This window comes from Podarcis tiliguerta, assembly GCF_965153285.1.
Source record: "Podarcis tiliguerta genome assembly, chromosome: 8".
Taxonomy (NCBI): Eukaryota; Metazoa; Chordata; class Lepidosauria; order Squamata; family Lacertidae; genus Podarcis; species Podarcis tiliguerta.
Window position 1 is genome coordinate 17,300,017 of NC_139541.1, and position 13,388 is coordinate 17,313,404.

The 13,388-nt window shown below is 47.7% G+C and overlaps 1 protein-coding gene across 5 annotated transcripts in view; it reads left to right on the plus strand.

Annotated features, from left to right (window-relative positions):
• Window positions 1–8,450, plus strand: part of AGRN (agrin) — a 247,505-nt gene extending 239,055 nt beyond the window's left edge. For all 5 annotated transcript variants that reach the window (XM_083453560.1, XM_083453561.1, XM_083453562.1 and 2 more), the window contains 3 exons: window positions 1,876–2,100; window positions 5,154–5,257; window positions 6,198–8,450. In XM_083453560.1, coding sequence (XP_083309686.1) covers window positions 1,876–2,100; window positions 5,154–5,257; window positions 6,198–6,355 — 487 coding nt within the window. In that variant the 3' untranslated portion in view covers window positions 6,356–8,450. The remainder of the gene's footprint in view (window positions 1–1,875; window positions 2,101–5,153; window positions 5,258–6,197) is intronic.
• The last annotated feature ends 4,938 nt before the right edge of the window (window positions 8,451–13,388 follow it).

The window sequence follows — 13,388 nt, forward strand, 5'->3', positions numbered from 1 at the left end:
TTTCTCTTGCCTTATTCCCAGATGCTGTTTTAAGAACAGGGGAAGGGCCCTGATGAATCAGACCACAATCTAGATCAGCATCCGTGGTTGTATCCAGTGCCAGCCCTACTCAAAGTAGACCCATTGAAGTTAATGCGAGTGACTAACTTGGGTTCGTTACTTCCAGTGGGTGTACTCTGAGTAGGAGTTAGGTGAATACAACTGGGCATCCCTGACAGTTGAGGCTGGCACTGCCCCCGACCTCATCCAGATGCCAGCATCCTGCCTTCTTGTGTCCCTCCAGTCCTGGGGATGGCCCTGCCTGCCAGCTTCTACCTCCTTAGCTTCAGTGTCACCCTTGTGGAACTTAGCAGGGAGGAGGAAGAGGATGGGGACAAACCTAGAATTAGTCAGTTCTGCCTGTCATTGGCTCTGGCCCAGGGCATCCTGTCCTTCAGCCTACCTGACTCAAAAAGAACATAAGTCGAGCTAGCTAGGATAGGCCAACCTCCTGTTCCCACGGTGGCCAGCCTGGGGAGCCTGAGAGGAAAACCAGAGCACAGCAGCCACCACTTCCCTCCACTTTCCCCTGGGTAGCTCACATGAATGGCTTTAAGGCCTGTTGGCTGCCCATCTTGGCTATTTAGTTAACAGCTTCTGGACACAGAAGCTCCATTTAGCTAAGAGCCGTTGACAGACTTCTTTATGGGCTAGTGTCCTCCTCGTTAAAAATACTTGATGCATTGCACACATTTTTAGTGGCCGTATTTATAAAGGGTGCTAGAACTCCTTTCAGGTCATTTGGTATTATTGGGTCATAGCTGGTGTTAATCCTACTCAGAATAGACCTATTTGAATCAGTGGACATGACCAATGTAGGTCCATTAATTTCAGTGGGTATACTCTTGAGTTAACACACAGTTAACCTACTATTATTTATTACATTTATTTGTCACTCACTACATGAAATGTATCGGAGCGATACATTGTCTTTTTAAAGAAACGCAAATGCAAAAGTTTAAAACAAAACATCCAAATAATAAAACATTATCTACTAGAAGTGGTCATTCTCCAATATTATAAAAAAGGATGAATCCTGCCCCACCCCACTGAACAATGAGCACCTCAACATTTGGTCCTATCCAAAATTGGTCCTATGTGGAGCAAACCCACTGAAACGAATAAAGATGGCTAGCTAAGCTCCATTAATTACAATGGGTCTCCTGTGAGTAAAAAGTAGTTGGCTAGAACCCATAATTTTCTAGAACTGCTCACCTCGCAATTCAGTAAATTCTCCCCCACTTTTCTAAAAGCTTCTGAATTTGTTTCAATGTGGAATTCACCAACAGCCACTGGCCACCTATTTGTATCCTGTGTCTGTTGGGGGATGAAACACTCTTCTTTCCCATGCTGTTGTGTGTCTCGTGTTGTGTGGTACGTGCGTGGTACATGTGCGTCTTTGTGGCAGTTGAAGCTTGAAAAAGCCCTTTCTTCTAAGGCCTATAGGCCTTCTATATGCTTGTCAAAGCAACCTTATTTCCTTCTCAGATATGAGGCCCAGGGCCAAGCTAGGCCTGAGCTAAAAAAAAAAATGGGACTTTCTCCGTGGTTTGGTTGCCTCAGTAGTCTGCAAGGTGAAACGGGGTGTCCTTTTGTAGCGTTCTTCAGAACGCAAACTCCATCCCGTTTTCTGAATGGATGTTGTCACCTGGTGATGCTTCCACCTCAAATTGGCGTACACCGTTGAAACAACGCTGAGAACTGGGACTCAGCACCATCCACTCATCCATCGAGAATGCAACTCTCCCTCCTTGTGTCATTATGTGGGTGTACAAGGAGTGGGGAGATCCCTCCCCCCCATCTCTGAATCTGACACCCCACTTTATCTCCATGCAGTGAGAAGGCCTTGCAGTCGAACCACTTTGAGCTGAGCATCAAGACGGAAGCCACGCAAGGCCTCATCCTCTGGAGCGGGAAAGGACTGGAGCGCTCAGATTACATTGCTTTGGCCATTGTGGACGGCCGCGTACAGATGACCTATGACCTTGGCTCCAAGCCTATGGTCCTGCGTTCCACTGTCCCAGTCAACACGAACCAGTGGATCCAAATCAAAGCATACAGGTGAGGGACACTTGGGGAGAATGCTTGCTCACAGTATCATTTGTCAGCCTCTTCCTTCAACCTTCATAAGCTGCTTCAGCCAGGGATGTCCAACTTCTGAGAAACTGCTATTTACTCCCAGTAAAAAGACATTGGCAGTGACTTGCCCATTGTATTGACCAGAGTTATTGAGTTTTCTTAGGGAGCCAAAGTTGTTTGCGGGGGCGTCAGGGTCCCGCAATCGACCAGGGACACCCCACAACCGACCAGTAGATCGCAATCGACCTGTTGGACATCCCTGCTGAGCATTGGTTTTGAATGTCGAACATCACACGTTCAGTCCTGGGCATGCCAAGTTAGGACTGGGAAAGGTTCCCTGTCTGAAACCTCTTAAGAGCTGCTGCCAGTCGGTGTAGAGTATACTGAGCTAGATAGAACCTATGATCTGACTCAAGGTAAGTTGCCGTAACTTCAGAAGTTATGTGAAGAATGGAAATTCAGTAGTTTGAGTCGGGACGGAGATCTTTCAGCTGTTTGTGGCCTGAGTCATCTAGGGCTTTAAACACTAGTGTGAGCAGCTTTACAGAAACCAGTAACAAACTGGCAACTAGTCAGCCATCCTGGGCTCTGCCTGATTGAGCTGTGATTCCTGCATTGCAGGGGTTGGACTAGATGACCCTTGGGGAACCCTCCAACTCTAGAGTTCTGTTATTCTAAGAAGGATGGGATATAGTAGTAGTGAAAACAATGGCAACATAAGCTGCTTTATGCCAAGTCAGACCATTAATCCATCTAGCTCAATATAGTCTGCACTGGCAACATTGCCTGAAATGGAATTGCCATTCTGAAAGTCCTTTGTCCAGCCTATTTCAAGTAGTCCAGATGACTAGCAATTGCTCTCGGGGGGTCTCGGGCAAAAGTCTTCCCTAGCCCTATCTGGAGATGCCAGGAATCGAACCTGGGACCTTCTGCATACAAAGCGGGAGCTCTGCCACTGAGCCCACAGCCCTTGTCCTTTCCTGCCATGGTGTTCCCGATCCCAGATAATGTTCCTCCTTTCCTCTGCACCATGTGAGGCTAAGGAAGCAAAGGGTCACCCCTAGAGCTTGGCAGGTCATGCACACACATACAAAAATAATCCTCGGGTGACTCAGACCGCCTTTGGGCAGATCATGCCTAGACTTGTCCACCCTGCGCTCTAGGAAGAGGTCCCGAAGGGTCAAGCAAAAAGTCCCTTTCACTGAGTTGTAATGCCTATGGCTTTGGCAGTCCACCCCCATGAACATCTTATTTCCCCCGCCCACCTCTGGGTTTTTATTTTTATCTTGGATGTGTGGCTGAGATACCTAAAGCGGAGTGGGTGGGTGGGTGGGTTCTGCAGCTGCCTTTTCAGGTCCAGGATGGAGTGATGAGTGTGTGTGTGTGCTTGAATAACATGGGGCAAGGGAGAGAGAGGACCTTACCCTCTGACCTTATGTGGCACCCTTAGCTCAGGGGTCAGCAAATCTTTTCAGCAGGGGGCCGGTTCACTGTCCCTCAGACCTTGTGAGGGGCCAGACTATATTTTTGGGGGGGAAATGAACAAATTCCTATGCCCCACAAATAACCCAGAGACGCATTTTAAATAAAAGGACACATTCTACTCATGTAAAAACACGTTGATTCCTGGACCGTCTGCTGGCCGGATTTAGAAGGCGATTGGGCCGGATCCGGCCCCTGGGCCTTAGTTTGCCTGCCCATGCCTTAGCTGCTCCATTTAGAAGGCAAGGAGGGTCCATGAATTGGCTAGATTAGGGAGGAGCCTGCAGTGGGGCTTGTAGATATTAGAACCGTCTTCCCCACCTTCAATCCAGGGGGCCCAAATGGTGCTTTGAAGGCAGCTGAAACCTTGAAACCAATCATGCAAATGAAGGCTTGTTTCCTGGGCTGTCATTCAGTGAACAAGGTACTAATTGATGAGTCATGCGAGCTTTTTTGAACCAAGTAATTGATTCATCAAGTGCTCTTAGATTTCCAGGAGCGTAAAAACATTTCAGAAGCAAAGAGCAGGCTTTACTTCGTTTTCAGGAAATGCACACATAACATCACAGAATAATCTTAGAAGAGGCGCTCCTTCAAAACATCTCAGAAATAGATGCCCCAGTTAATCAGGTAGCAGAATTTCCCCCCACCCCAATTGTCTTAGTTCTTAATATTCCTAAAGGCAAGAATAATTTTAGAAGACACATTCTGTCCCACGGCTGTGTGAGAGAGAGAAAGGAAACACCTCTTTAACCATGCCACTTGCTATTGGCAATTTTTATAAGCACTTGTATGAGAAATATATGAAATTAGGGAGGAAAACCAGGACACAATCTTAGTCAATCATTCTTCACTTTTTTAAAATTCCACTCTTCAGTCGAAAAGGTTCACAGAGCTGCTTGCGGGCCAAGGAAACCCAAACAGTCCCAGCTCTCAGGCTTAGTGTCTAAAAGATATGACCCGCAAGGAAAAAGAGATTTTTTTTGGGGGGGGGGAGCAAATCCAGGCACCAGTTCTTAAAGTTACAGATCTTTGTAACAAGCCGCTGGGATGGGAGCCGTTCGGATAGCCTAATGGGATGTCTGCCACTCAGTTATAGATAAAGAGGAAGACAAGCCAAAAGCAGCTGGGCTTTTTAAGCAAGGCCGGTGGAGTAGCCTTGCATCCCTGCTCTCTACTGCAGCCTGAAAATGGCTGCTGCTAAATGACAGCTGAGACAGAGCCCAAAGGTAAACTGGTCTCTCAGCAAAGCCGTCGAAATGAATATGTTGTTAAACATTTCAACATTTTAAGGAAAATGGCTGGTCAAACAATGTTTACTGTTTTATTTTTACAAGGTTTGTGGGGTGCTTAGGAAAGAAAAATGTCATAGGTACTGGGGGTAGGTTGTCACTGTGAAACCGAATGGCGAACGATTACCACAAAGGTAACCAAATCCCTCTGGAAGAAGGAGAGCAAAGCAAAATTTCCTCCAGCTGGTACGAACCAACGCTCCACACATGCAGAACCCCGAGCCTTTTAGCAACTGCTTGTGTTTCCCCCTCTTTCTGCAGAGTGCATCGAGATGGGTCCTTGCAGGTCGGCAATGAGTCCCCCATCACAGGCTCCTCGCCTCTCGGAGCAACTCAGTTGGACACAGACGGGGCTCTTTGGCTGGGTGAGTTGAACCCCACTTGATCCCAGGTTGTGTACTTGCCTGCCACACAGGGCGTTGGCTGGCGAAACCCCTCCTCCAGGTAGCCTGGTAGCTTCCAGAATAGACTGTGAAAGAAAACACTCCACACTAAAGGCCCAAATTGCTGCTGCTGTTGCACCATCGAAGCACATAGCATTTTAAAGAGAAGGGATTGTGACCAAATAGGCCCCACTCAGAGTAGGCCCGTCAAAGTTCACAGACGCAACTAACTTAGGCCTGTTCTTTTCAGTGGGTCTAACTCTGAGTAGAACTTAGTTAAATCCTAACTTAGTTAGCCATGTCTATTAATTGGAACAGGTTTACCCTGAGTAAAACCATCACTGGGTAGAAGTCAGAGCAAGAAAAAGAGGGATGGCCTCGGTTCAAAGAGCATTTGTCCCCAGTGCATTTTGAAGAAGATCTTCCTCAGAGGAAACATAGCAGTTTTATTTCTGTCTTCTAACACTCTCCAAATAATCTTTTGTAAATGGTTCACCATCACGATTTGGAGTGTGCAGAGCACAAGAGTTATAGAACCCTATAGCTGTGAGGTTGGAAAGGACCCCCCATGCAACTCCCTGAAATGCAGGAATGGCAGCTAAAGAATCCCAGGCGGATGGCCATCCAGCCTCTGTTCCAAAAGCCCCCAAGGAATGAGAGCCCACCACTTTCCAAGGCAGCCCTGTGTTTCCCATAAGGAAGATCTCCTTCGAAAACGACGTTACTGTCATGTGCACTTCGCAGAGTCGGGTCTCTGCCCCAAGGAATACATAGTACATTTGGCATGGGGAGGGCGATACAGAAGGGAGAGGAGGACGATGGAGACGTGAGTGAACAGAGCGAAAGAGGTGTGTTGCCAGGTGAGAGTTCACCTTAACCCTCTCCTTTGCTCTCCCTTCCCCACCTGCGCCCTCTTTTGCAGGAGGACTAGAGAAGCTCAGCGTGGCCCACAAGCTCCCCAAAGCCTACAGCACCGGCTACGTTGGCTGCATAAGAGACGTCACTGTCGACCGTCAAGAACTGCACTTGGTGGAGGACGCTTTAAACAACCCCACCATATTACACTGCTCAGCCAAATAATATGGCCTGCGGCCCGCCCTCCCTCTCTCCTCCCTTCCCTCCCTCCCTTCCTCCCCCCTCCCCCCTCATCCTTCTGGCTATTGCTGTAATTATTTTCTATTTTTGTAAACTTATTGCTTTTTATATTTTTGTGGGGGAAGGGAGGGGGGAAAGCGAGGAGGCAGAGAAGAAGAAGAAGAAGAGGAGGAGGAAGAAGAAGAAGAGATGGAAGATAAAACTTTGGGTTGGGGGGAGTCATTTTTGGTTACTTTTTTGGTGCACTGTTCTCTCTCATCCAAGCTGGTTGGACTCTTGAGCAGGAGCCAAGCCTCCCTGTGGGGTGGTTGTTTTTTTTTTTTTTAATTATTATTATTTAGAAAAAGAAGAAGAAGAAATCCTTCCAGGCAATGACCAAGGAGCAAACGTGCTCCCAACTTCTATATTCCGCCTTCAGGCGTCATCCTCTGCTGTACATGCCGTACATACTTGAAACTTTTTCTTAAAAAACATCGGTTTTGGATGTTAACACCCACAAGGAGGAAATCATGACAATTCCTCCCTGACCCCAGGCGACGAACTGAAGCCCTCGCAGGAGCAGAAACCAGAAGTCCTCTTTCATAACAGCTTTGAACAAAAGAAGCAACAGCCGGGTGGACAATTGGAGGGAGGGGCAAGCAAGGGGGCATGTGGTGAAGGCCGCTCGTGGGTGGGGGGAAATGGGGTGCCTGCTGACGAGGTCCAAGGAAGTTGGAACAAAAACCTTCAAACCAAGGCACCCACCTGCTGGTCTTTGCCTTATCTTTAGTCTTAAAGAGGTTTGCTATTATCTTCTTGTAACCACAAATAGGGTGGACAAAAGGTTGGAAAGCTCTCTCGCTCACACACACTCATTTTTTCCTTTCAACGTACTTCCAATGCCTATAAGTGAACTTCGGGGGGCAGGATTCTCCTCCCTCCTGCAGGAATGTCTGGAGGTCTGATCTAGCATTGGGGGGGGGGGGGAGAGAGATTAGAGAGGAGACAGGGGATGGCAGCACTCCTGGGCAGCACCCAAGTCCTCCCAATGGCTGGAAGGTGACTTCTTCTTGAGTTTCCCAATCCATTATTTGTTGACCACTGAGAAGAGCAGCAGTCTTCTTTTGGTTATACTTCGTTAGCTCAGATTGGGTCCTCTCTCCCACCCCACCCCCAAAAAGATGCTGGAACTGATAACTGTGGGTCAAGTGGGTGCTTTAACACTCTAGTGACGGAGGAGGGGAAACCTCTGTGTCTCTTCCGATGTGGTTGGATGACAGCTCTTGTCTTCCCTGACCATTGGCCTTGCCAATGAGGAGTGATGGGAGGTGAGGGTTCCAACATTTGGAGGGCCTTGAAAGGACCCCCAGATGATAGCCTGTCTCCATGTGCTCTATAACACAAATACTTGTATGGAGGCATAAAGATCCGCTTTTGGGGTCCCCTCCCCTAAAATCCCAATATCTCCAAGACAAAGCCTAGGGATTTGTTCTGAGTTCCAGAACTACACTGAGATCAAAAGCCCTTTCAACACACAAGAAGTCTGCTTTCTGCAATTTAGCAACCTAACCTTGGTGGGAAAAGCTTTGATGTTTGCCATGGTTTAAAAAATTGGGAGTCAGAAAACCTCGCCATTCCACTGCCCAGATCACCTCAGAGGTCTGTCAGTTGAGTTCCTGATCTAGTTTGTGTTCTGGTCGTACACTGCCCTGCACTTCCGATGGAAACCGCCATATGCGGGGTCAGAGCACAGGGCAAGCAGGAGCCACTCGGCCCACCAGCCCCTCCCAGATCTCTATGGTGCTCTACTCCACTTGCCTAACTTTGGGTCTCCCTCCCAAACTCCCCCCCCCCCATGGCTGTGTTTTATGGATGCCAGCCTGTTGACGGATGAGGAGGGGAAGGAATCTTATTTCTAAGGTGTGCATGTTAAAGGCAGATTGGGAGGGACTGCGAACCCCAAAGGCCTCTCCGGAACATTCCAAACACAGTCGCCTCAGAGGTGGCCCCAAGCCTTTTGGGTGCCTGCGGCAGAAAATTCAAATGGCACCCTCCGCCCACCCCCTTTGGTGGTAAATAATGTAATAAAAAAAGACTAAATGACTGAGATTTTCCTGGCTTTTCATGGTGCTTCACAAATGGGAAGAAAGAATGCCGCCATCCTGCCTAACAGTTTGGGTAGCCTGTGCAGATAACGTACCCCTCACCCCAAGACAGAGAACCACCCAAAGAGGAGTTAACAAGTTGGCAACCTGGCTTTTGTTTTTTTAAATAACTCCCCCACCCTATGCGCACACCCACCCCTTGGACTTGCACAGGAGCAGCTGTGAAACCTATTTCCACACGTTATTTTTATCCAGACATGTCTCGACTGGGCGGCCTCGCCACTCTTTGTTGTTTACAACAACCCACCGACAGGAATAGGTCTGAGGCCTCAGACGTACTGCGGGAAAACGATCCTTGGAGATGCTCTCTCTGTGTGTGTGTGTGTGTGTGTGTGTGTGGCCGTCCCCCAAAAGAACAACTCCCAGGAGCCCTCGCTGCAAGTGTCAACCAGGCCCTTAAATAGAATATTCTGGATTGCTTTGCAGCTATCTGCCACTCTCAGATTGTGGTATTTATATGCCCCTACCTCATGCAACATGGGCTTTGGAATTGCCAGGTTTCAGAAGGGTTGTAGCTGTAGGGTTAGCAGAATTTATGGCTAGAAGTCTGGAATAGCACAGCTCAGCGTTTTCATGAGCTGAGGGCGGCCACACTGCATGTACAGCACCTGGCCTGTTGCGTGAGCAGGTGCTACTCTTTAGCAGCTGACAGGGACCAAAACACCCCAGCCAGGCCCACCAATGGCATCTGATCTGGGTTCCCCTTAGAGTGCGGGGGGGGGGAGGAATAAAGCTTCCTATATCCAGGGTGAGTGGCTAGAACATCCCCCCCCCCTGGCCCCTAATCATGCAATGCCTGGTCTGGTCCCAAAGAGGTGGTCTCAGCACCAAGGATAGCTCCTATTCCTCTAAAGCAGGCTGGAGGCAAACCAAGCCCTTTTGAGCTGCTTCTGTTACACTTCTCTTACACTCCACCTTGTTGAACTGCATACCATGGTACCTCGCTTCAGGTTACAGACTCCGCTAACCCAGAAATAGTACCTCGGGTTAAGAACTTTGCTTCAGGATGAGAACAGAAATCGTGCTCCGGCGGCAGCAGGAGGCCCCCATTAGCTTAAGTGGTGCTTCAGGTTAAGAATAGTTTCAGGTTAAGAACGGACCTCCGGAACGAAATAACTACCGTATTTTTTGCTCTATAAGACTCACTTTTTCCCTCCTAAAAAGTAAGGGGAAATGTGTGTGCGTCTTATGGAGCGAATGCAGGCTGCGCAGCTATCCCAGAAGCCAGAACAGCAAGAGGGATTGCTGCTTTCACTGTGCAGCGATCCCTCTTGCTGTTCTGGCTTCTGAGATTCAGAATATTTTTTTTTCTTGTTTTTCTCCCCCAAAAACTAGATGCGTCTTGTGGTCTGGTGAGTCTTATAGAGCGAAAAAAATGGCACTTAACCCGAGGTACCACTGTACTCTTAAAAGGCCACCTCTCTGGCCTGAAGACAGGCGTTTCTCTTCTGCTCTGTATTTAGCTCTGCCTTAGTATTTAGCATCATTGCACTGGCAATGTACTGTTGGGGGGGGCATGTGATGGTTCTGGCTCCAGCTCAAGGGACCTTTGTGCTTTGGGCTGTGGCTTTGTGGGCTCCTGCCTGCCATCTCCCTGTTTTCCAGATAAATGCAAATACTCCCGGGCTGTAGGTATGCCTCCCTATTTGTGCTTCCCCACATTGGCATACATGCACCGGATTTCTTTGTGAAAGGGAAACTGCCTAAAATGCTGCTACAGGAATGCATGTGCAGCAGGCCAGGCTGCTGGAAAAGGGTGGTTGTGTTTGGACTCTTGGTCTCTGAGGACAAAATACAGAAATAAGTTGTGCTGGGTCATTTCTGGTGGCTTTTGAGTTGGTGCGATGGATTTGTGAAAAGGGGATCATCAAAAGGATGGTGGGGCATCCCTTGCTAGTCCAGGCTGGGTAGCGTCTATGGCGAACCTCCTAGGTAGTGCTGGAATCTCCAACCATGAAATGGGCTTCATTCATAGCAAGTGGTGCCTACACAAGAATGCAGGCAGTTTGGGAGTTTCTTCATGCACCTCCACAGGTAGGTTGGTGTTAGGTGTGCTCTATGCATGGGAGATGTGGCTGGATGCAGTAAGAAATTCAATTCACTTGGCATTTAAAGGTAAACTTGCCTTGTCGGCACCTTCCAAAAATAGTACACGGACCAAAAGAAGCCCCTCTTTCAAAATCTGCTGCTTTGGATTTTGCAACGCAGCTCTCCCAACAGTGAGCCAGTTGCGCGAAAATGAATATATTGGGATAAAGTGGCCATTTGAAAATGCATCTGCCAGTGAAAAGCAACAACATGCAAGGGGGAAACTAGCTTTGCAGAAATAGGTACACGAAGGTAAAACTTCATACAAAGATGTATCTATTAGGAGAAGATCCACACTAAAAGGCTGATGGAATTCTCATGAGGACTTTAAAAAATAAGTATCACAAACTGATGAGGGAAATGGAAATTTAAGATTGGAAAAGTGAGATGGTGATAAGATGAAATGGACAGATTCATGCCCCCCTACCAGTGAGGGCCCCCACTACCTGAGGTATTTTGGTACATGAATCTCCCATTTATGGTGACGTGTTTGGTGTAGCATGTACCTATAATGCTAGGGAAAGAAGTAGGGGATGAGATGGGGATGAGGGCAGCCCCAGTGGTCCTTAGGGATAGGGGGATCCAAGCTGGAAGAGCACCTTCCTAACTTTTATTCGGATTACCAATTAAAAAGCAACACAAAACAGTGTTTTGAAATAACATTTTAAGAGAGGAGAAGCCCATCCTGCCATCTGTTTCAGTCTTCAGGTGGTGACTGAGGAATGTTCTTTAGAGACTATTCAGCTTGAATTTGGGTCCAGATTGGTGGGACAGCCGCATGGCTTGTGCCATGTTTATTAGAACCATTTGGAGTTTCCCCCATTGGCCTCACCAGATTTAAATGCACAAAATGTGTTGTTGGCAGTCGATAGCCTGATTACTGAAGAACCAGGGTTTTTAAAATGATTTAAAAAAAAATAAATCTGGCATAAGTTTCATCCTAAACAAGATTTATTAAGCTTTGGCTTTCTGTTCAGCAATGTTTTATACGCCCCCAAATACTGCCGTTTTTACAAAAGGAAAGATTAATGATAGAGGTTTGGATCTATTCACTTGGGTCTTCTTTTTAACAAGGGTTTTGATTTTTATAATGTCCATCTGGCATCTGTTTTGGTTTGTTAGCTTCTTAGGGTAAACAAATGACTTACGGCCCGCTGTACGAATTCCGTGGGCTGATGATGCTCTAGCGATGCACTCTAGGGCAGATGTGCTCCCACCTTTAACCGAAATATGCATTTGGGGATCCACTCCTTAATTTTCTATCGTGCATTTGTATGGCAGTCCTGACTCAACTTGGGTTAGGGAGCCTGGTTTAATAACCATTAATTATTGAGTTTTTATGTCAGTCCCCCAGAAATGTTTTTTTCTTTTCTTTTCTTTATTAAAATGGAAACCCTTCCATACATTTAAAAGAGGGTGTGGTCCATGTTTCCCTTTCTTTTCTTTTTGAAACTAGTGGGCAGTAGTTTCTGGACAGATCCACCACCACAACCAAAAGGAAGTGCTTTCATCTATCAACTCCGATAGATATTCTCTCCCAAGTTCAGAGGAAGTATATCTTTGAATAAAGTATTTGGGGATCATGAGTACAGGAGGGGTAGTTCGCTTCCTACCAGCTGCTGCCAAGAAGCACCTGGTAGCCATGGTGAAAAACTAGATGTGGCGCTAGATAGGCCTTTGGTTGTATGTCCATTTGTTTGGCCAGTTGGTTTCAGCATCACTGTTATGGGCAGATAATGGGTGTGCATGTGAATACATATACAGTGCTGGCAAGGGATGATGGGAGTTGTAGTCCATAACATCTGGTGGGCGAAGACCAAGATAGCGTAGGCAAAATGCTTTTTGTTGAAGGTAGGAAAACTGTTCAAACCCCATTTGTTGCATCTGTCTTCAGCTATAAAGTGTTGCCTCTGTCTTCACTTGTGCCCCCTGTAAAAAAATGTCAAGCAGCATTAATCATTACCCCTAAATTTATTAACTGATACTAGGTTCTCTTCTAGTGTGAGCTGCACAGTTGGGCAGGTTAGGTGCTTTTAATGGTTGTAAGGCAATAGTGGGGGAATCTCAGGCCTGGGGGGCAAAGGCAGCCCCACAGGCCTTTGTTTGGTCCTCTCCTTGGGCCACAATCCCACTTCAGGCCAAACCCATCACTGGCCCTGCTCTGCATTCATCTCTAATGCATTTGCTAGACTGCAATATGTCACTGAACTGTCTTAAAGGAAGGAAAAAGTTCAGCGTTAGAACATTTGCCTTGCATTTGGAAGGTCCCAGTTGGAATCCCAGGATCTCCAAGGATGAGAGAGTAATAGACCCCCTACCTGGAATCCTGGAGAGCTGCTGCCTGCCAGTGTAGACAATACTGAGCTAGATGGACCATGTTTCTGACTCAGTACCAGGCAGGCCCCTACCCTTTGGCTGCACTGGGCGCGGCAGAAATCCGGATGGGCCTCTTGACTTCCTCCCCTGGCCTGCCTCTCCAACTTGTAGTTGGCACAAGCCAGATGTTTTCATCCCCTGCCAGCAGACACCAGCCGCCGCCTCCCCCGAGGCTCGCTTTGCGTCAGACCCCGCAAAAGAGGCATGGATGTTACGAGCCGCCCGTACAACAAGGCCATTGTTGGGAAACTGCTGCTGCAAGAGGGCCGGGCGCTGGCAAAAACATGCAGATGGTGCCAAGCTGTGCAGCTTCTCTTCCTCTCTTCTCTCTCTCTCTCTCTCTCTCTCTTCCTCTTCTCTGCCCAGACCTTGAGATTCAGTTTGACTCTGTGCATTGGGTCCCCTTTTTC